The sequence below is a fragment of the Artemia franciscana genome, chromosome 1 (genome assembly GCF_032884065.1).
Source record: "Artemia franciscana chromosome 1, ASM3288406v1, whole genome shotgun sequence".
Classification (NCBI taxonomy): Eukaryota; Metazoa; Arthropoda; class Branchiopoda; order Anostraca; family Artemiidae; genus Artemia; species Artemia franciscana.
In genome coordinates, this window is record NC_088863.1 from 21,802,674 (window position 1) to 21,826,336 (window position 23,663).

At 34.0% G+C, this 23,663-nt stretch overlaps 1 protein-coding gene across 2 annotated transcripts in view; it reads right to left on the minus strand.

The window, feature by feature from the left end:
* Positions 1–1,894: 1,894 nt before the first annotated feature.
* The window catches only part of LOC136026920 (DNA-dependent protein kinase catalytic subunit-like), a 197,971-nt gene continuing 176,202 nt past the window's right edge, over positions 1,895–23,663 (minus strand). For both annotated transcript variants that reach the window (XM_065703758.1, XM_065703768.1), the window contains exons 24-29: positions 22,455–22,675; positions 19,078–19,323; positions 15,294–15,521; positions 9,572–10,361; positions 3,981–4,094; positions 1,895–2,228 (exon numbers count right to left, since the gene is read on the minus strand). In XM_065703758.1, coding sequence (XP_065559830.1) covers positions 1,986–2,228; positions 3,981–4,094; positions 9,572–10,361; positions 15,294–15,521; positions 19,078–19,323; positions 22,455–22,675 — 1,842 coding nt within the window. In that variant the 3' untranslated portion in view covers positions 1,895–1,985. The remainder of the gene's footprint in view (positions 2,229–3,980; positions 4,095–9,571; positions 10,362–15,293; positions 15,522–19,077; positions 19,324–22,454; positions 22,676–23,663) is intronic.

Genomic DNA, 23,663 nt, shown 5'->3' on the forward strand with positions numbered 1-23,663 from the left:
AAGAGTTAAAAAGAAAGAAGGGCATATGTAGATCAATGAAGCAATTAAAAGATCTTCTAGTCATAGAGTAGTCCAAGAGAATTTTGGTCGGTCGTTAAAAATTCTATACAAAGCCCAAGAATATGAGGAGATATCCCGCCAGTTGAGACGTGGCCAGGTCATTTCGGAAATAGGGAGTTAGCACCTGTCAGAGTGAGTGAGCTGAATGGTTCAGGGGTTTAAGATTTAGATCAAAGGATGGTGTCATGCCCTTTGAGATAGAATGACTGTAACACCAGTTAAACAGATGTTTAACTAGGCCTGTATTTCCACGAAAATGGGATCTATTCAAAAGGGTGAATGGTAGTTTGTGTCCAGGAACAGATGTTATATCTAAGAAAGCCCTAAGATTAGGAAGGGTGACTCTAATACCCATTTTAGACTCAGTTTTCTCGTTTATCATGGCGAAAAGTTGTTAGCCTAGCTCATGGAGCACTTTGGTAGCAGTGCCTCTTCTCAAGAAAGGCGATGAGAAAACTTTAGATCTATCTTAATGGGGAATGTGGTAAGTAAATTAGGCCTAATGTTTTGGAAGTACAAGAGATTGGTTAAAAAAATGAGGATATACTTAGCCCGGTGCAAGCGGGATTCAGATCGACGTTTCACCCTGCTGACTATATTTTTACTTAGAAGGTATTAAACAAGAAATATGCTAGAAATATTCGTTGCATTTTTAGACCTAAGGGTGCTTTCGATTTGGTAAATAGGAAGTTGTTACTTTGAAGTCTATTAGAAATAGACCTGCCAACTTGTTTGGTAGCGATAACAGCATAGATGGGTCAGAGGTTGAAACTTGTTGTGAAGGTTATGAAAAAGCTTCTTGGCTGGTTACGTCTCCTCTGAGAGGGAAGCAAGGATACACTTTATTTCCTAAGTTATTCTCCCTGTTTATTAATTATTTAGATAGCTTTATCACAAATAATAGAGAACCTAACGTATCTTTGGACTGGTTTAGGATATTGTTTACGTTACAGCTCTAGTGGCGGATAGTAGAGATAATCTTCAGAAGTTATTCAATATAATAAAGGGCCATTTAAAAAGTAGTATTTAGTTTTAACTGCCAATTAGATAGTAGTATCAGTATTTAGGAGTCAAGGAGCAGTTGAATCTAAGATTAAAGCTTATTTTGGATGAAAATATTAGAGGTTAAAGAGGAATTTGTTTATTTGGGTGTTAAGCTTTACGCGCCAAAGGGGATATCTCTGCATGTACAAATATTGTAATGGAAGGGGTAATTAGCTAATAAATATGCTATTGAGAAATAATTTAGGTCAGCTAGCTGACAAAGAGGATTCAAAAAAGAATTTTCCAGACAAAAGTAAGTTTTAGTCTACATTATGGCTCAGAGGTTTGGGATTTTCTACAGCAGCTAAGTTAGAAATAGTTCAGCTAAGATATTTTAAGAGAAATATAAGCTTAACGGACTTATTTAGTTCAGTTTTACTAAAAGAAGATTTTGGGCGCATTATTTAAGGAGTGCTAGATTGGTTAGAATAGTGAAATTTTGAAGAAAATAATTAGTTTACCTGGAGTATAGCTTCTTAAATCAGCTTATTTGGAGAGTTTGAAGTATGATAGTGTGTGGATAAATAGACGTGTAATTGAAAATCTCTTTCATTTTGTATGCGAGTGAAAAGAGCTGTATGAGTTGCAGAATGAATGTTTTGGAAGTGCCTTGGAATAAGTGTAGGTTAATTAAGCAGATGTCTGAGAGGAATGAGTGTGCTACTAAACAGTTGTGTAAGTTCATTCGTATAGGGACGAAACATAGGGAATCATACTTCAGGTGATAATCTATTAAGCTGTGAATGCGTTTGAATTTATTAAGGTTGTTATTGTCGGTTAAATGTTCACCTTGTGTTTTTTTTTTTTTTTTTTTTTTTTTTTGGTTTGTGTTACTTGAGGTGGTGATAGTTTTTTCTTTGTTTTGCTATGGCTCACGGCTTTTACAATGAAATCTTATCATAGAAATCAAAATCATTTACCAAATCCCTTGCAACTGGGGGGAAATGCTTCCTTTCTCCAAGAATTCTGGCAATTACACGCAACAATGGACCCAAGAATTCTCCAGAATAACGTTCAATGATATGACTGGTGTTAAATATTAGTTTTCCCAGGAAAACTTGGACTATTAGTGGAACTCGTGCATTTGTTAATTTCTCTTTTATCTCTTTCAGCGATTGAGGCAACTAAAAAAAAGAAATGTAAATGTTTACTGTTAAAATAATTATTATTAAATTAATATAAAACACAGAAATTAAAAAAGAGAAAAGAATATCAGGATTATTATATTCTTAATGCTTAACTTGCACTTTTTTTCTCTTCTTTTTTCACTAGGAAATATACATATACATGTTTCTTGTACAGTGATCGAAACCGGACCAGGATTGGTCTTGCTTAGTTTACTCACAGGTTTTACTGACAAATTAATATTGATAATGGAAAATTGATCACACTGTCAAAATCGGTAAACTAATGTTTATCGATTTTACACGAATGCAACCTAAAATAGGCTTTAACCTACCTTAACCCTTAACCCTTGACCTTCAACCCTTAACATTATCAAAAAAAATTGAAACAAAGAAATGCTCAGTGCATAATCATGCTGCAAAAGCTGCGCAAAAGAGTTATATACATATTTGTTGTGTGGTCGTCCCTTTTATCTACCTTCTTCGATGGATAATCTTTTAACTTTACTGAAAAGTAGTTTAATGTTCAAAATTACCATCAGAAGATGATACTGGAGAATATAACCCCGAGATTTCTTTTTTTTTGTATTGATTGGTCTAGGGTCATGATTGTTGTTTATCTCACTAGGGTTGAATTTGTAGATATTCTGAGAAAAGTAGTGTGATTTGTTGTTAGAACCAAGACCTGGGAAAACCCTACTTCTAATTAAGATTTACGTATTAAAAGAGCCCTTAACCTTTAACCCTTGAAGTTAAGGGTCAACTTAACCTTTAACCCTTAACTTCAGTTATTTAGCTTTAAAAACTTGGATACCCAGAAGCAATTTTTCTGGAAATTAATACGTTAATGACAATCCCTAAAACTGATTAAATGGTCAGGTTATGAAAGTTAAAACATTCTTTTTTTTAATTTGTAAATACTGAAGCATTCCTTATATTACTGATTTCTTTCTCTTAAAACGGAGGAGTATGTAAAATACATAAATAAAATCGCAAAAATACTTCAACAAAATGGAATAAAGCAACGATTTACAATAAACATGAGAACATAACTGAATAAAATACGTAAAAAAAATAAACATTTCAAGCATCTTTTTAATCCAAGAAAAAGAGGGAAACAGTTATGCAGGAGAGAACATTTTCAGACTTAAAGTAAAGCTTATACATTTTAATATTAGTCAATTCCAGCATCTCTAACTTTAAATCACGAAACTAATTCACTATTATAAAACAAATTTGAAAACTAAGTCAAAATTTACAATATTCAAAATTGAAAATGCAAATTGACGAAAAATCATTAATTTTAAAAGCTCGAAAAAGAAGGGAAGGCTAGAAAACATGCGAGAAAGCTATTGCGCTACAAAGATAATCTGAAAATATCACAAAAGATGAATACGACGTAGTCGCAATATTGATCCAAGTATCTTATGCAGCAAAATAGAGCTACTAAGGTGCTTTGTATTCTTCGGCCACGTTCTCCAGTGTTTTGACAACATTAAAGCTTAAGATCTTTACGCAGAGTAAACCTTGTAAGGTAAATTTAAGTTGATTTTATCTAGATATGTGGCGAATAATTTGAGAAATTTCTTTTTTATGCTTGAATATCGTTATTTTCCAACAGCTAAACGAGCTTTCATCAAAATACCTGTGATACTTCGTTGAAGAATTTTAGAAGTTTACCCCCTCGCCTCTAACTGCCCAGACTCAGGTTAGATCTTTAGCCCCGTAGAAACTTTAAAGACTTCTACCTACCTCTGGTGTTTTAAACAATTCCAGGTCATCCATATGAAGCAAAACAGCAACAAGCTGAGCCATACATTCATGTTCATTCAATGGATCTTGAACTAATTCAATAGTGTTTCTATCCTATAAAAGAGAGAAAAAACGACCTTGAAATTACGAAAGAACAAAATTGACAGCCTCTTCGTAAGGTAAATACTTTTGAAAAATACATTTTGCAGACAAAAGTATGTTGCATAACTGGGATTAAAGGAAAATACTACATTCTTGACTTTGAATTTTGGCCTGGGATCTACGAAGGCTAGTTTCTTTTCCATTTTCCATATTACATGATACTACTACTACTAGCACCTCACTGCAACACGAAACCGTATGAAACACGCACAGCTTCACAGGCTCCTAATTTACTGCAATCTCCTCAAAGCTTCACTCTTTATTCCCTCTCGCGAAGTTTTAATTTCATTTTGATCATTCCTAATGACCTTTCGCTACTCCACTTGGGCACAACCCGCTTTTCGTTTGTTTCATTGTTTACTAGATCCAGCTAAGAAAAGTCCAAAGGCTTTCTCCTGGGTCTGATGTTTCCTGAAAAACATGTATCACAAGCCCAGATGGGGTGAATTTGTACTTTCCAGTGAGAAAAAAAAAAACATTCATAAAAAGCTAGTTAGGAAAACAAACTTAATGTCAAATCATGGTTGCAGCGATAGCTGTAACAAAGTAAAGAATTTATCAAGGCATATAGTAAAAAAAATAAAATCCAAAGGGCCTAAAAAAATGCCTCGTGAGAATAGATCACCATTTGCAACTGTTTCAGGAATGGTAACTATTATTTCGATTAGTCTTGATAGTAAAATATTATTTGAAAAAAAATTTATGGGAAATCTAAAATTAGCCTGAAACCCTTGAAAATGGCGTCAGATCGAAACAAAAACTACTCCGTTCGAATTGTCACTGCAGAAAACTCCATAGAAGAAGCTTACAGTCCCCCTCCATCATCTTAAACAAAAAGGAAGTAAATTTGTCTATTTTCTTATGATTTGAGGGACAATTTGGCCTCTATACATAGAAAGCATCAATTATTTAAAAAAGGAACTGGATATAGAGATTTCGTTTCAAACGAGACCACTAGCTCGTTACGATATTTTTCCACGATTTGAGGGACGATTTGGCCTCTATACATAAAAAATGTTATTTACTTAAAATGGAAACTTCCTTAAAAATGGAAAACGTGGAAAGAGTAATAATTGAGTCAGAAACTTCCCTTTTTAGGCCTTATGGGTATTTTATTTTCATTTTCATCGCAATATTTGTAGTCAAAACTAGCGTATTCGGCACAATAATCCCCGGAAAAAAAAAACAAAGAAAAAAGCAAACACATCAGTGCTTTCTATTCGAAAAAGTGATTTTACTTGTTGTTCAAGGTTAATTCTAAAAAACTTTAAGGAAAAGAAGTTTTTCAAAGAAAGAAAACTACAAGAAAAAATACTTTAAATTTATGCATTTTTATCGTCTAACTGTGTTGGGCTATTTTGATTTCTAAAATTGGGGTTGAGGAATGAGAGCCTCCCTCGCATTAAAGGTTACCGTAGGTATACTAACTAAAAAGAAAAAAAAAGAAGTTTTCAAACCAAGGTAAAGAACCAACAGATCTATGGGTCGGGGAGCCCTGGCCCCCCAAGATTTTTTCTGGTACCCTCTTTCCCAGTTTTTTTCCTTTGTTCACTCTTTTTCGGAATAAATTTGTCACTTTGGTCAATTGTTGGCATCTTTGTCGCACCCCCCTAAAGATTTTTCTCATTAGCACTCTTGTCACATTACCCCCCCCCCCAAGATTTTGATCTAGATTCGTCCAAATGTAAAGAGTTTAGTAACAGAAAGTTAGAGAAAGTTAGATGTCTGGAGGGGGGGCTGTCCTTCATCAATCCCCCCAACCCTCTGTACACTAAAGTTTGACTAGGTTTCCCAACTCTTAAAAAAAAAATTACAGTAAACTTTAGCCTAAAGGGTGGGAAGTTAAGGAGGGGGTAGCTCTCCTGATATACAAAATAACTTCAGCTAGTTTTAACCAAGATTATTTAGTTAAACATAAAACTTCTTTTTTAATTAATTACTCTTCGTACACGTAACGAATGAATCTCCGTTTACTGCTTTCAGAACTGGTAAAGGTAATACTTTTTTGCAATTTTGGGGAGATACAATGATGGGAAGATCAGAAAAAGGACAGTAGCGCTACGTTTACTGCACCGTCTTATAACTTCGTTAAACAGCAGAAAGTTACAAAGAGAACTGGGTTATTGAGATAGTAATCTTTGGACGGCATATTGGGTTCTCAACCCTTTTCTACATTTTAAAATGTCTGGGAACACATAACTGCAGCAGCTTTGTATAGATGAGATAACTTCTAGAAGTCCCAGTATATTTAGTAGCTGAGTTGGGTTATACTGTAAAATAATTTTGGGATAAAATCTCATATCAGGGACCTATCACCATCTAAGAAAGTAGTCGAGTTTTTACAATGAGTAGTTGAATTTGAAAAAACAGTCAATGCAAATTTCAAAAATTAGCAAGAAACTCCCCAAAAAAGGTGTCAAATCAAAAAGAAAGCTATACCACTGGAATCACCATTGCCCAAAACCCCATTTAGGATAATTACAGCTCCCCATCTTGACCAACAAAGAAAATACCTTTTTCACATAGGAGTCTAGACTCTAGTCAACTTCATTCGAAATTAGAGCCAACTTGATTGCCTCCTTTATCGGATCACCTCGTACAAAGTTATAAACTTGGCTCATATAAAAAAAAACTGGCGGACCAACTTTTGATAGTCTTACTCCACGCAAACTTTAAAATTGCTCTCCTTTCGCACACTTGAGGTTCTGGCTCAATAACAAGCGATAGCACCTTATGCAACAGGGTGAATTTTAGGCGTCCTGCTAAAATTATATCCAACTTTTCAAAATTTAATGTCATATTCATTAATCAGGCCTGAGATTCACACCTTCTATAATGACCGTAAGGGTCACATTCTTGCCGTTTTCTCAAAATAAGCGAAAATAATTGACATAAAAAAAAACTAAACCAGAACGAAACCAAAGTTTGTCCCCAAACACAGTTAATAGAAGAGGTGGAAACAGATGACGATGATTTTTGAGTGAGCGAATCCTAAAAATGTTCTTTCCAAACAATTTTGTAAGTTTTTAAATTGATTCAACTTTCACAAAAAGTAATTTTTTAGTATTTTGATATCGTTTTTCCTTACTTAAAAATATAATATAAAATGAGGGTTAAATTTAAATAGGACACAGACTAAAAAAAAATCACAAGCAAAGGAAGAGGTATTTTAGATTTTTATATTGGTTTTGTTTGAAGAAACCAGCAGCTTGAAGAAGTGCTTCTGAGCATTAAAATGCAAAACTATCAAATTTCTCCTTAAGAATGTTTCTCTTACACCATCCTTTTGATTTGCGATTTCTTTAAATTCATAAATCTTAATTAGAAGTAGGGTTTTCCCAGGTCTTGGTTCTAACAAAAAATCCCACTACTTTTCTCAGAATATCTGTAAATTAAACTCCAATGAAATAAACAATAATCATGACACTAGATCAATCAATACAAAAAAAAAAGAAATCTCGAGGTTATATTCTCCGGTATTTTCTTCTCAAGGTAATTTTGAACATTAAACTACTTTTCAATCAAACAGTTCGTGGTAACGAACTGTAGTAAGGAGCGACCCGGCTCAATAGTAAACGAAACTCTAAATAACGGAATTTTGATGCTAAAACATACATCAACAGAATCAAATTTTCATGCTGATTTTAAATATATAAGTTTCATCAAATTTAGTCTTTGTCATCAAAAGTTACGAGCCTAAGAAAATTTGCCTTATTTTGGAAAATAGGGGAAAACACCCCCTAAAAGTCATAGAATCTTAACAAAAATCACACCATCGCATTCACCGTATCAAAGAACCCTATCGAAAAAACTTCAAGGTCCTATCTACAAAAATGCGGAATTTCGTATTTTATGCCAGAAAACAGATCACGGGTGCGTGTTTATTTATTTTTTATTATTTTTTTTCCAGGGGCCATCGTATCGACCAAGTGGTCCTAGAATGTCACAAGAGGGCTCATTGTAACGGAAATGAAAAGTTCTAGTGCCTTTTTCAAGTGACCAAAAAAATTGGAGAGCACCTAGGCCCCCTCCCACGCTCAATTTTTCCAAAAGTCAACGGGTCAAAATTTTGAGATAGCCATTTTGTTACCATAATAACTATGTCTTTGGGAATGACTTACTCCCCCACAGTCCTTGGGAAGGGGTTGCAAATTACAAACTTTGACAAGTGTTTACATACAGTAATGATTTTTGGGCAGTGTACAGACGCTTTCAGGGGGATTTTTTGGTTTGACGGTGGGGTTGAGGGGAGGGGGCTACGTGGGAGGATCTTTCCTTGGAGGAATATGTCATGGGGGAAGAGAAATTCAATGAAAAGGGCGCAGGATTTTCTAGCATTACTATAAAAAAACAATGAAAAAATAAAGATGAAAAAGTTTTTCAATTGAAAATAAGGAGTAGCATTAAAACTTAAAACGAACAGATATAATTACGCATATAAGGGGTCCTAAAAATACTTTAGCATAAAGAGCGATGTATTTAGGAGGAGATAAATACCTCGCTCTTTATGCTAAAGTATTTTTGGTAATTCCAACTATTTATTCTACGGCCTTTCTGATTTAGATTTAGTGCAAAGAGCGAGGTATTAACGAGGGGACAAACCCCCTCATATACATAATAAGAAAATAAGAATATAAAAGTTTGTTATGTAAGTTAATTCTTAAGTTACATATATTTTTTACTAATTAAAACGTTCGTTAAAAATTAAAAGTTCTAGTTGCCTTTTTAAGTAACCGAAAAATTGGAGAGCTACTAGGCCTCCTTTGCCACCCCTTATTTCGCAAAATCGTCTGATCAAAACTAAGAGAAAGCCATTTAGCCAAAAAAAAGAATTAATATGCAAATTTCATTTTAATAATTTATGTGCGGAGAGCCAAAATTAAACATGCATTAATTCAAAAACGTTCAGAAATTAAATAAAAAAAACTAGTTTTTTTAACTAAAAGTAAGGAGCGACATTAAAACTTAAAACGAACAGAAATTACTCCGTATATGAAATGGGTTGTCCCCTCCGCAATCCCTCGCTGTTTATACTAAAGTTTGACTGTTTGCCACAATTCTACTTTTTAAAACAATTAAAAACTTTAGCGTAAAGAGCGAGGGATTGCGGAGGAGACAACCCATTTCATATACGGAGTAATTTCTGTTCGTTTTAATTTTTAATGTCGCTCCTTACTTTCAGTTAAAAAACTAGTTTTTTTTATTTAATAAATTTGAAAGATAATCTATCTACAAAGGTAGGTAAAAGGGACGACCATACAGCAAGTATGTACAGAACTCCTTGACATAGTTTTTGCAGCAGGATTATGCACTGAACATTCCTTTGTTTCATTTTCTTTTGATAATTTACGTATACATTTTTTTAAATTTATTTTTAAAATATTTGAATCTAATAAAGAATGAAGAGTTTGATAAAAAAAAAATATTACCTTAGTTAATTTATGAGTCCTCTCTTTTAGATTAGAGGTGGAGAAATCGAAACGACTGAAATCTTCACTAAGACTCGACTGCACAAGAGTCTGACTCGGAAGATATCGTAAATTTTGTGAAGTCGATTCGTCGTGATTCGAATTCAACCTTAAGTTTACAAAGTATTTCTTCATTTTCGATAAATCTCCAACATTCTTGTCCTCAAAGTAAATATCATCATCCACAATCAAATACTCAAAAAATGTTGTTGCTTGAATATGTTTTGGCTCTTTATATAAATAGCCAACATAAAATTTTTCTGCTGTCTGAGTACAAGTTACGATAGCAATTAAACAATTATAGGCTGCACAGTGATATTTCCTGTAATCTTCAGCACAGTCACTCGGAATATTCAGACTTTCACTTCGAGTTCCATCACTCACACCAACGACTTTTTTCAAAAATGCTTTAGAATCCAACCCATCTAGATTCTTTGATTTACAAAACGCTTTATTAATATCTGCATTAATAGTTTCTTTATCAAGTCGGGTGAATACAATAGTCAAAATTTGGAAACAGATTGTCTTCAGTGTAATTTGCTCTTTAGAGCCCATGTTCACCTCTTCTAGTTTCGAAACAATCTCAGGTATGACTGAAGTAATACCATCTTTAAATTTGATGAAATTCGAATGAATTAAAACTCCTTCTCCTAATTCATGTACATATCTGATAGTTTCAGGATTCAGATTTTGATGCAAGACGAGGTCAAAGAAGGTTGCAATAAGACAGCCTTGTGAATCAGGAGAAGCCCTAAAAAATAAATAGATTAACATTTGTAATACAGCGTAAAAAGATAAAATGCCTGAAACATTATTTTTGAATTGATTGAAATTTGAATGAGTAAAAGCTCCTTCACCTAATTCATGCACATTCCTAGCCTTTTCAGAATTCAGATTTTGAATCAATATGAGGTCAAAGAAGGCCGCAATAAGAAAGCCTTGCGAAGCAGGAGAAGCCTAAAAAACTAAATAAAATAGCATTTATAATACACCGTAAAAAGATAAAATGCCTGAAACATAATTTTGAATTGGTTGAAATTTGAATGAGTAAAAGCTCCTTCACCTAATTCATGCACATTCCTAGTCCTTTCAGAATTCATGTTTTGATGCAAGGCAAGGTAAAGAAAGCAGTAATATTAGAGTCTTGCAAAACATGAAAAGCCCTAAAATGGAATGCTTAGAACATCATTTTTGAATTGAAAGAAACTTCAATGAAACAAAGTTTCTTTTCCTAATTCATGGATATTCCAGATCGTTCCAGAATTCAGGTTTTGATACAAGACGAAGTCAAAGAAGGTTGCAATAAAACAGCCTTGGGATGCACGAGGAGCCTTTTTGGAGCAATTCTTTTCAAATTTAAATATGACATCAAGAAACAACCACCATAGTATCTTAATCAAAACTTATTCCATTATTCATAATATTTGCATAATTACAACACTCGGCAAGTATCTAAATTGACAAGTCTCATAGTGTAAGATATAAATTCGCTCCGTTTGTGTCGATAGTCCATAGCTGAGATGATCACAAGAATCTTTTATTGAAAAAGAAACTGAAATATTAGTTAGTACAAAATAATCATTAATTCAGAGATTATTGAATAAGACAAACATATTTGTAAGGCTTGTTGGTCTAATATTCCATATAAGACAAACATATTTCGTATAATATTCTATATAAGACAAACATATTTATAAGGCTTGTTTCCTAATATTCCATAGAATACAAACATATTCCATATAGTCCATATAAGACAAACATATTTGTAAGGCTTGTTGCTCTAATATTCCATATATGACAAACATATTACATATATTCCATATAAGACAAACATATTTGTAAGGCTTGTTGCTCTAAAATTCCATATTTAATGATAATGAAATACTGAAATTTGTTTAAAAATCCTGAGCTAGCTGCTGCTTTTACATTACTGTTGTGTTATTGTATCTTTATCCTGTAGTGTTATTTTTTACTTTATCTTCACCTATGCCTAATTTCTCGAGCTTGCCTCCCCAGGGGCTTTATCAAATAGATACACGTATGTATAAATAGTTAAATGATTCAACGAAGCCCTACAATAAAAATAAACTAGCATTTGAATACAAAGTAAAAAAAATATCCTCGAAACATCATTCTAAAATTGATGGAAATTTGAATAAAAATGCCTTCACCTAATTGATGCACATTCCTAGTCTTTTCAGAATTCAGGTTTTGATGTAAAATAAGGTCGAAGAAGTAAGTGATAATAGGGATTTGCAAAACGCGAGAACCCCCAAAATTTTAGTAAACTGTCACTTGTATACAAAAAAAGAAGAAAAAATACTTGAAATATCATTGTTTTAGTAAAAAAAAAATTAAAGAAATTTTTTCAACACGTCAAAACTCGTTACCTCAAATCATACATATTATTGGATTTCTTTTTTATTATAGTTTAGATTTTTACACCAGGTAAGGTCGTAATAAGAGGGTTCTGCGAAAGAGAGAAGAACCTAAAATTGGAATATACTTGCATTTTATACAAAGCAAAACAAAAAAATACGTGAAAAATCACCGTCGGTGGGAGCTCATAGAAGTATTATTATAAAAACTATACTAAAATTATAGATCTATGTGGGAGCCCAACACACGAGACCAGTACCATGTAGCAGAAGCTTGGAACCGGGGACTAGAAGAGCCAAAAGAAATTTGTTCTCAGCGTTTCAATATAAATTTGACCGTTCAAGATAGTTTGTCATTACGATTTTTAGAATTTATTAACTTCGGTCTATTGATTTATTAAATAAAAAAAAACAAGTTTTTGAAATGAAAGTAAGGAGCAACATTAAAACTTAAAACGAACAGAAATTACTCCTTATATGAAAGGGGCTTTTCCTCCTCGACACCCCGCTCTTTACGCTAAAGTTTTTTATTGTTTTAAAAAGTAGAGTTGCGAGAAAGAGTCAAACTTTAGCGCAAGGAGCGGGGTGTCGAGGAGGAAAAGCCCCTTTCATATAAGGAGTAATTTCTGATCGTTTTAAGTTTTAATGTCGCTCCTTACTTTCATTTCAAAAAACTGTTTTTTTTATTTAATTTCTGAAAGTTTTTGAATTAATGCATGTCTGATTTTGGCTCTCCGTACATAAATTATTAAAATGAAATTTGCTATTAATTCTTTTTTTGGCTAAATGGCTTTCTCTTAGTTTTAATCAGACGATTTTGAAATAAGGGGTGGGGAAGGAGGCCTAGTTGCCCTCCAATTTTTTCGGTTACTTATAAAGGCAACTAGAACTTTTAATATTTAGCGAACGTTTTTATTAATAAAAAATATACGTAACTGAAGAATTAACTTACGTAACAAACTTTTATATTCTTATATTTTTGATTATATATATGAGGGAGTTTGTCCCCTAGTTAATACCTCGCTCTTCACACTAAATCTTAAGTTTTGTCCCAATTTTTTGAGAATGACCCCTGAATCAGAAAGGCCATAGAATAAATAGTTGAAATTACTAAAAGTAATTTAGCATAAAGAGCGAAGTATTTATCTCCTTCTAAATACCTCGCTCTTTATGCTAAAGTATTTTTAGAACCCCTCATATGCGTAATAATCTCTGTTCGTTTTAAGTTTTAATGCTTCTCCTTACTTTCAACTGAAAAAACTTTTTCATGTTTTTTTTAATAGTAATGCTAGAAAATCCTGCGCCCTTTTCATTGAATTTCTCTTCCCCCATGAAATATTCCTCCAAGGAAAGATCCTCCCACATAGCCCCCTCCCCTAAACCCCACACCCAAACAAAAAAATCCCCCTGAAAACGTCGGTACACTTCCCAATAACCATTACTGTATGTAAACATTGGTCAAAGTTAGTAACTTGCAGCCCCTCCTCCAGGGACTGTAGGGGGTAAGTCATCCCCAAAGACATAGTTATTATGGTTTTCGACTATGCAGAACAAAATGGCGATCTAAAAATTTTGATCCGTTGACTTTGGGAAAAACATGAGCGTGGAAGGGGGCCCAGGTTCCCTCCAATTTTTCGGTCACTTAAAAAGGCACTAGAACTTTTCATTTCCGTTAGAATGAGCCCTCTTGCAACACTCTAGGACTACTTGGTCGATACGATGATGGCAAAAATTGTCGATTGGTCGATGGCAAAAATATGAAATCACGGGTGCGTGTTTATTTGTTTTTTTTTTTTTTTTTTTTTTTTTTTTTTTCTGGCAAAAAATACGAAATCCCACATTTTTATAGATTGGACCTTGATTTTTTCTATAGGGTTCTCTGATACGTTGAATACGATGGTGTGATTTTCGTTACGATCCTATGACTTTTAGGGGGTGTTACCCCCTATTTTCCAAAATAAGGCAAATTTTCTCAGGCTCGTAACTTTTGATGACAAAGACTAAATTTGATAAAACTTATATATTTGAGATCAGCATAAAAATCCGATTCTTTTGATATATCTTTTAGCATCGAAATTCCGTTTTTTAGAGTTTCGTTTACTATTGAGCCGGGTCGCTCCTTACTACAGTTCGTTACCACGAACTGTTTGATTCGGCATTTATACACCTGCGCGGTCAGTGGAACTACTGGTACTAAATAGCATTGAACGAATAATTATTAGGCAGGCTAGTCCAGCATACAGCCTATAGACCATACAATGCCCACAAGATTAAAGAAAAAAAATACACAGCAGTTTAACTCCTGTTTTAATGAATTATACCTGTTCGTCCCTGTGTTGAAAAATTCTAACTCCTTACCTCCCCAGTTGTACCTCCGCAATGATAGCTTTGTCTCACAGCCATGAATTAATTTTTTTCTTTAAAGAAGAACTGGAGTAGTTACAAACAAACTATGGTTAAAATCATTCTCTCCTTTTCAGCATATTTACACTCTTTTCAGGATTCAAATGCCGATGTAAAACAACGTCAACGTTAGAAAGTAAAACGATGTAAAAAAAAAGAGAAGTAAAACCCGTCAGAAAGGTTTCAATAAGGCTTTCTAATGCTTCAACGCTTCAAATGCTTTCTTATTAAGCAGAAGGAGCCTTAAACCAGAATTCATAAATAGGTAAAATATAGGAAGATACAATTTGCATTACAAAACCAACGATTATAATAATTAAGATAATGATAATAGAGTAGCAAGGCAACTGTGCATTCTTCCTCCAGAGTTGGTCTTATTAGCGACCTACAGCTGTTTCTTTGAGTACTTGAACTTGCCCTAATTTAAACTGATCAAGCCAGTGGGAGTTAATTAGAGATGAGGGATTGAAAAAGAAACAAATATAAGAATTTACAAAGAAATTAAATAATATTAAACTATTGTTATCTTTATTAATAGTTATTACATTTGTTTATTATTATATTATATTATTAAATAAAATTATCATTAAACTACGTATAAGGACTAGAAACTGAAGTTAAATACATCAGATAGAGAAATTTTAGGAAGAAGCAAAAAATTCTGACGTGAAACACAGAGAAAAAACAGTATTAAATAACAAAAGAGCAACTTCTAGAGCTAAGAGAAAGAATGAGAGAGAAGACAGAAGTAGAGAGAGAGGGAAACATTCGCCCTCTGCAGATTATTACAGTAAACTACTTTTTGTAACAATTTCCTAAGAGGAATAACTTTCTAGTGAATTCATGATTATACTACTAATGTTCTTACCAAGTTTTTGTTAATATAGAAGAATAGCACTTACCTTTGAACCATTTCATTGACAGCCATTTTTGTTGCAGCGAATCGCAGATGAGAGTGTTCCCCACTAACTGTTTGGAGGAGGAAGCGCATCATAGAATTGGACGACAAGGCAATCGCTGTATTGAGAACTTGATCAAAAATCCGTAGGAATTCTGCCCTGGACCCTTCCTCTTTTATATCGTAGGTTTTGAGGGGGAAATGAAGAGCTGATAGGTAATTCAAAGATTGGCTATAAAAATAAGAAGTGCTGGCTATAAAGGTAAGAAAAAATAGCTTACTTAATACCCTCTACACAACCACGACAGTATAAGCTTACTTTTTATATCCGATGACTTGTACTTCGCGACCAGTACCCAATTTTGGGTCGATGATAGTAGAAAGAGCAGGAACTTTAAATATTGAACAAACAATGACTGGAAGTGTCTAACATCGCAAAATTATAGCAAACCGATCAGGAACAAAACAGCACGATCAGAGAAGACTGAAAAAATTTTGTAAAATTTTCCAAATATTTCGAATTACCTTCGCCGAGATTCGTAACTAATTTCGAATATACAAACTATAACCTTATTCTTAGTTCGTTATTTCATATTTTAGTTTTTGTATATGAAAGGGGCTTTTCCTCCTCAACACCCCGCTCTTTATGCTAAGTATGGCTCTTTTTCTTAACTCTACTTTTTAAAACAGTAAGAAACTTCAGCGTAAAGAGCGGGGCGTTGAGGAGGAAAAGCCCCTTTCATATACGGAGTAATTTCTGTTCATTTTAAGTTTTAATGTTGCTCCTTACTTTCATTTAAAAAACTTGTTTTTTTTTATTTAATTTCTGGACAATTTTTGAATTAATGCATGTTTTGATCTTGGCTCTCCGCACATAAATAATTAAAACGAAATTTGCATATTAATTAATTGCAATTAATCGGAAGATTTTGAGAAAAAAAGGACTGAGGGAGGAGGCCTAGTTGTCCACCAATTTTTCGCTACTTAAGAAGGCAACTAAAACTTTTAATTTTTTACAAACATTTTCATTGGTAAAAAATATACGTAACTTACGAATTAACTTATGGAACGAATTTTTATATTCATATGTTTTTATTGCGTATATGAGGGGTTCTGCCCTCGTCAGTACCTCGCTCTTTACACTAAAGCTTAAATTTTGTCCCAATTCCTTAAGAATGACCTCTGAATCCCAAAGGCCGTAGAATAAATAGTTGAAATTACCAAAAATACTTTAGCTTAAAGATTGAGGTATAACGAGGAGGGAAACCCCTCATATGCATAATAATTTTTGTTCTTTTTAAGTTTTAATGCTGCTCGTTACTTTCAGTAGGAAAAAACTTTTCACGTTTATTTTTTCATTGTTTTTTCAAATAATGCTAGAAAATCCTGCGCCCCCTTCATTGATATTTTCTTCCCCCATGAGAAGTTCCTCCACGGAAATATCCTCCCACGCAACCTCCCCCCTCAACTCTCCCCCCTAAACTAAAAAAATCCCCCTGAAAACGTCTGTACGCTTCCCAGTAACCATTACTATATGTAAGCACAGGTCAAACTTGTAGCCCCTCCCACGGGGACTGCGGGGGAGTAAGTCGTCCCTAAAGACATAGTTATTAGGTTTTCGACTATGGTGGATAAAATGGCTATCTCAGAATTTTGATCTGGTGACTTTTGGGAAAAAATGAGCGTGGGAGGGGGCCTAAGTGCCCTCCAATTTTTTTGGTCACTTAAAAAGGGCACTAGAACTTTTAATTTCCGTTAGAATGAGCCCTCTTGCGACATTCTAGGACCACTCAGTCGATACAATCACCCTTAGGAAAAAAAAACAAAAAAAACAAATAAACACGCACCCGTGATCTGTCTTCTGGCAAAAAATTCGAAATTCCACATTTTTGTAGATAGGAGCTTGAAACTTCTACAATCAGGTTCTCTGATACGGTGAATCTTATGGTGTAGATTGTATGACTTTTAGGGGGTTTTTCCCCCTATTTTCTAAAATGAGGCAAATTTTCTCAGGCTCGTAACTTTGGATAGGTATAATTGATCTTGATGCAAACATATATATTTAAAATCAGCATTAAAATGCGATTCTATTGATGTAACTATTGGTATCAAAATTCCATTTTTTAGAGTTTCGGTTACTATTGAGCCGAGTTGCTCCTTACTACAGTTCATTACCCCGAACTGTTTGAAATAAATCAGGCAACATTATTATTTCACTTCCAGATAGGAACCAAATCAAGAAAAAAAATAAATTGCAGCTAATTTCGAGCTATTCAAGAATCATTGCATCAAAATATTTTTCAAAGCTCGACAACAAATAGCCAATAAGAAAATATTAAGATATTCAAAGCACAAGGAAATGGGAGGCCAATAATGCATGAAATGGGGGGGGGGAGTTGAGTCCACCTTAATCCACATGTTGAGTTGGGCAGCCTCTCTGATATCTGAGGAAGGAGGGGTGTATTTGCTTCCAATCATCATGTGTAATTTGTTTATGAATTGTACGTTCATAATTTATACTTTAATACATCCACAAACTGCAGGCTGAGTCAAACAACCTATCCAAATTTTTGAAAGGAAAGGACGGGCTGTTTCTCAATCATTGGACGTAATTTGTTAGTTAATAATTTTTCATTTCAAGTCTTTCGATTCCAATGGCGGCATAGAGATAAACTTTAAACATTTATCTTTAATTTTATGGCAAAGAGCCAGTCAGACAAAATACACAGTTCCAATACCTGGTTCAAGTGTCGAAAGAAATATACCTTCTAATTTTAAACGATATACTTTTGAGACTCACTGTGCAAACCATAAAACACGCAATAAAACCATAAACCATAAAACCATAAAACAGACCATAAAACCATAAACCATAAAATAATATCCGTAAAAATAATTCAACCATTTGCAAGTTAAATTGAGCAACGTTAAACATTTTCTTTGTATTTTATATTAAACCATTTTATAAACAATATAAATATATAACCAATTTTAACATATAAGCATATAACAATATAAACAATTTTATGTATTTTTATATTTGTATTTTATATTAATATACATTATATATATATATATATATATATATATATATATATATATATATATATATATATTGATATTATTGAATATAAACCTGTTTATAATTCTTACTTAGGATCCCACGATGTTTTAATAAGGTCAACTGAAAAATTAAATAATATTTTTGAACAGTTAAAAATATTTGAAACTAGATGAACCAACTCAATGCTCAAATACACTGAAACGCATTCTGTACACTCGAGCTCACACAAATGCCATCAAATACATGAAGTCATCAAGTTGTCAGTGTATGAGAACTCGCCAGTGATGAGACGTCGCGAGCTGTCAGCGTAAACTAGAGGATGACACGAGTTGTCAGTGTAGACAAATTATGTCAGTGTAGTACAGAAGTTGTTAGTTGCTCAGATTCTAATCCGTTGGAAAACAATTAGGAATGACATTATTAATTATCTTAGGTTTACACTTTTTCTTTACTCAGTAATTGCTTGAAATGAAAAACTCAAGCTCACACAAATGTTATTGATCCTCATTTCAACTGGATAGTTGGTAGATTCAAAGAATAATCATAATCAGGATTATGGAACTTTCTTTCATATTTCTCCTCTTTTTTTATGGAATTAAAATATTGTTCAATTTAGGACAACACCGATCGGTGAAACTACGAAACATAACCGATTAATCGGTCAAATCTTTTAGCTAATCGGTCAAACCGATTAGCTAATCAAAGATAAATAAATAAAACTCACGCCAATATCTTCTCTTCCTCCTCAACAAGGTTATTTTTCTGCTTCATTGCTGAAAGGGCTTGTAGTTTGACTTCAATATTCAGCTCCCGCTTGCAAAGAAGTCCAGTAAGCCACTCAAATAGGTTTGAATCAATAGGTAATTTCTGCAGACAAATAACTAGAAAATGAGACTTTTCGCTGTCCATGCTAGCCCATGAGCTCAACTTAGACCATTTTTCGCTGAGGTGCTTCATCATAAAGTTAACCCTAAAATTTCAGACATTTTTAGCAGCAAATTTTGGGGGTAGACAAGCAGGAAAAATGTGAGTTTCCACGTCAGAACTGATTTTCGGCGACTTTCGCCGATTTACAGCAATCAGTATGTTTAAGGGCACTTGTTACAATTTGCTACTGAGAACTGTTATTTCAGTACTGAGCATTGCTTTGAATAGGTCATTTCAGATTTATAAAAGAAAACGTTAATAGCTACCAAGTGCAGTTAATGAAAAGACCAAAGAGGGTCGCTACTCATTAAGTCTTATTTTTCAAAGAAGAAAGATAAAATATTATCCAAAGAGGACGTAAACGACTTATACAGCACCATAACTAGAAGCATTCTCGACGCTGGGAATGACAACAATGTGCAAATCCATGGTAATTATTTAATCAAATTCCGAAGACTTTCAGACTCATTAGTACTAGTTTGACAAGTAAATTCGTTTTATTTTTGATCTTTTAAAGGCGAAATTCAATCTTAAACATAAGAAAATATTACTACATTACACAGCTGAATTCAATGCTAATTTGCTTTTATTCCGCATTGTTTCATTCAAGCAGGCATGCACGCAAGGGAAGTTTAGGCCCCTGATTTTTATTATTACCCCCTCCCCTCCAAGGCAGAAATTCCCACTCCACACTCAAATTCAGTTTCAGCAACGTTGCTATACCATTTATGAATATGTTGAAATTATTTAATTTTAATTCAGTGGGCTAGCTACATTGCTAGCAATAATATAACCTAATGGATCAAATCATACCACATAACTAAATTTATTTCGGTCTAATTCTTGTTTTCATGATTTAAAAAGCTTAAAAAATTGTTGGGGCAGTTTCTTGGGCTATTATTTTAATTTTTTGGGGGGAGGGACAAAGAGAAGAGTAAGAATGCATAAAATCAGTACATCCAAAAATTAGTAAAAGGTGTTTTGGTAAAGGAGTATATATAAAGCGAAAAGTTCTTAAAAAACTTCCTTCCCATATAATCAAAGAAGTGAAAAAAAGAGTCGCGCATTCAAGGAACAAAAAAATTGTTTTTATTAGCCACTAATACTTCCTTAAAAACTTCTCTTTCCTATTAGACATAGACCAAAAGAGTCTAGTTGTCTGAAGACCCTCCAAATGCTCAAGTTTCTAACTTCCAGCTGGACAGTCGGCTTTTATGAACTTGAGGAGGGTGACTAGAAAAAAAGTGCGAATACCTTATATTGTGTGTAGACTTTCTATATATGAGAAATTCAAGGTTTAGATACAAATTTAAAAAGTCCAGAAGAGGCAGTTTATGACAACACTGAATTCGGTGCTTTGGATACCGGGTCAGGCCTTAACGGATCTAAAGCTTAGGTAGCAGCTTGCTGATTTCTGTACCGAAGAAATTTGAAGGTATCTCAAATCGGGTATATCGATTGCTAATTTCAGTGCTCAGAAAATTAATGAAGTAATGTATATCACATATTAGTACATCTAATGGGTACCAATAGAACCATTACTTTCAAAAAACCGTTTTGCTAGGAAAACACAAGTCAATAAAATAGATTATGTGTGCACTAAAGCTTCCATAGTTGCTCTAACCGACAAAAATGCAGCAAAAATGTTGTCCCACACTTCAGAATATGTGACAGTTAAAAACTGACATCCAACTGACATGCGATTTATTGGATTTCCTAGGGTACGGGAATTACTCAGCTGCTGTCCCAACTTTGTACGTCTTTGGATCCCGAAATTAACAAACTATTTACATTATTCTTAAATCCCAAAGAGCAAGGGTCTGGATGCTGAAGCCTCATGTGTAGTGTTGAATATTGAAACTCGGAATTTAATATGTGTCAAAATTCTTAATTCATGTCTTTCTATGATCCCAAACAGAAATAGCAACATCTACAGACCAGCCAAACAAAGGGGTCTTCAGAGGAAATGGTGAAAATAAGAATCTTCAATAATGACCAGATAGAAAGCACCCAATTGGAACCTAAGTGTGGCGAAGGACTTATACTCGACAACAAAAGGGGCATTTTTAGTTTAAAAGAAAACTATTTGTAATGCATGCCTTCAAGGCAAGTGAAGATGGGGTTACACTGTTAATCCAACTTGTCGATAACAAAATAGCTAGACATACACTTCATATATGAGGCGTGTTTTTTTTTCAATTAAGGTCTGTTTGATCTTAAGTACACAACAAATGATTATTTAGAAAAAGTCAATTTATTTTCAAAAAGTACATGATCTTCTCTATCTAACCTCATAGTTGCCAAGTTTGCTGTAAAACCTATCATCTCTCAACTAATTTTAAAGTAGCCTCTGTATTAAAACTTACCGCCTTTTCTGCTAGCCAGGAATTCACACCCGTTTTTACGTCGTCATCATCATTGTAACGTTTGCCACTGAGGTGTTGCTCGAGGTGGAGAAACGGATGGTAATCAATCGGCGCAAGATCAGGACTGTATTGTGGGTGATCTAAAACTCACCAGCCAAAACTGTCCAGTAAATTATGGGTCTGACCAGTAGTGTGAATTCTTGCATTGTTATGAAGAAGGAGAATTTCCTTTGTCAGCATGACAAGTTTTTTTTGTTTTTTTTTTTAATCGCCCTGCGGAGCTTTCTGATCGTCAGGTAGTATACTTCTGCACTGATAGTGGTTCCTCCGCTGCACGAAATCGACCAAAAAACACCATGCCTATTGCCAGACGCTAACACCATGATTCTGCATTGGGAGAGAGGATTTTCGGCCATCAAATTTTCAGGGAATTGTGTGTGTTTTTATTCCATATTCTGTTGCCTCGATTTGGGCGTGATATGCGATACCCATGTTTCGTCTCCAGGTCAACCGGTTGCCATCACAGTAGCAATCGTTACAAAGATGACGACGACGTAAAACCAGCAGTGAACTCTTGGTTATTGGAACCGACGGGTAGCTCTTACAAAGACTTTACTTTAAGATTAGTTGAGAGGCATGATAAGTGTTTCAAAAAACTTGGTAACTAGGTCAAAAACAGAGTAAAGTATGTATTTTCTGAAAATATATATGCTTTTTTAAATAATCTTTCGTTGTGTACTTACGTCCAATCGGACCTTAAGTAATTAATACGCCTAGTACTTACTAAGATACATTTCATATAACTTACTGGTCCGAGTCCGCTTTTTGTTTGTCACGAACAATGTTTATGTATTCAATCATCAATGATTCTACAACGCGACCTTGGCATTGACCTATTAGATCCACAAGCTTCTCAAAATATTCCTTCTTCTTTGAAAAGCCCAGAGCTAAGAAGGGGATTATCAAAGTAGAAATGTCATACCAAAAGTTGGCAGCTTCATTTTCAAGCAATCTTATAGCGCTTTCTACCTAAAAGAGTGCGGAATTTACTGTTAAACAATATCTAAAGTGATAGTTAGAAAAACTACTGAGGAACTATTATGGACACTCAAGGATAAAAATTACAGATTTCATCGTGGCACAATTTTAATATAGAGCTTTTAGCCTTCAAATTGCATATCTAAATTATAGAAATTCACAAGTGATCTACAGCAAGTCTTTGTCCCATCTCCAGCCATGTCATTGGAACCAAAACCATGGCTACTTATCCTTCTTGAATATTCACCAGATATTTTTCTTTCGTCCTTCAGATTTTCGTTTCTAGGAAAGGGCTGGTTTATTACCAAGGATATCTTGACATGTAAAGCATTCGGGAGGACACAATATATGGCCGACGAGCATCGAGCAACGTCTTTTGATAATAAGCAGCAGTCTTTTTTAAAGTCACGATGATTCCTAGCCTAGGCTTCAACTTCAAGGGAGATTATTCACTTCTCACTTCTTTTAAAGAAACTTTTTTTGAATCTAGTGTCTTGTGGGTGTTCAGAGTGAAGTAAGAATTTTTAGGGATATTCAGAGAAAGTTGGGTTTTTTCAAGTGAAGGCGTCCGTCAAGTCCGTCATGAGTCAACCCAGAAATCTCAATCATCCCTAAAGTTCTATGACTGTCTACCTTAGTTCTTTCACAAAATGGATAGATGGATAATAGACTATATAACAACAAAGGAAATTTCCTGGCTAACCTAACAGTTCGTGGTAACGAAATGCCAGTAAGGAGCAACCCGGCTGAAAACTGTCCGATAATCTAAAAAACGGAATTTTGATACCAATAGATACAGCAAAGCAATCCGATTTTTATGCTGATTTTAAATGTATAAGTTTCGTCAAGTTTAGTCTTACCCATCAAAAGTTACAAACCTGAGAAAACTTGTCCTATTTTCGAAAAAAAAGTGGGAAACACCCTAAAAGTCATAGACTCTTAATGCAAATTAGATAAAAAAAAACAAGTTTTTTTTAAA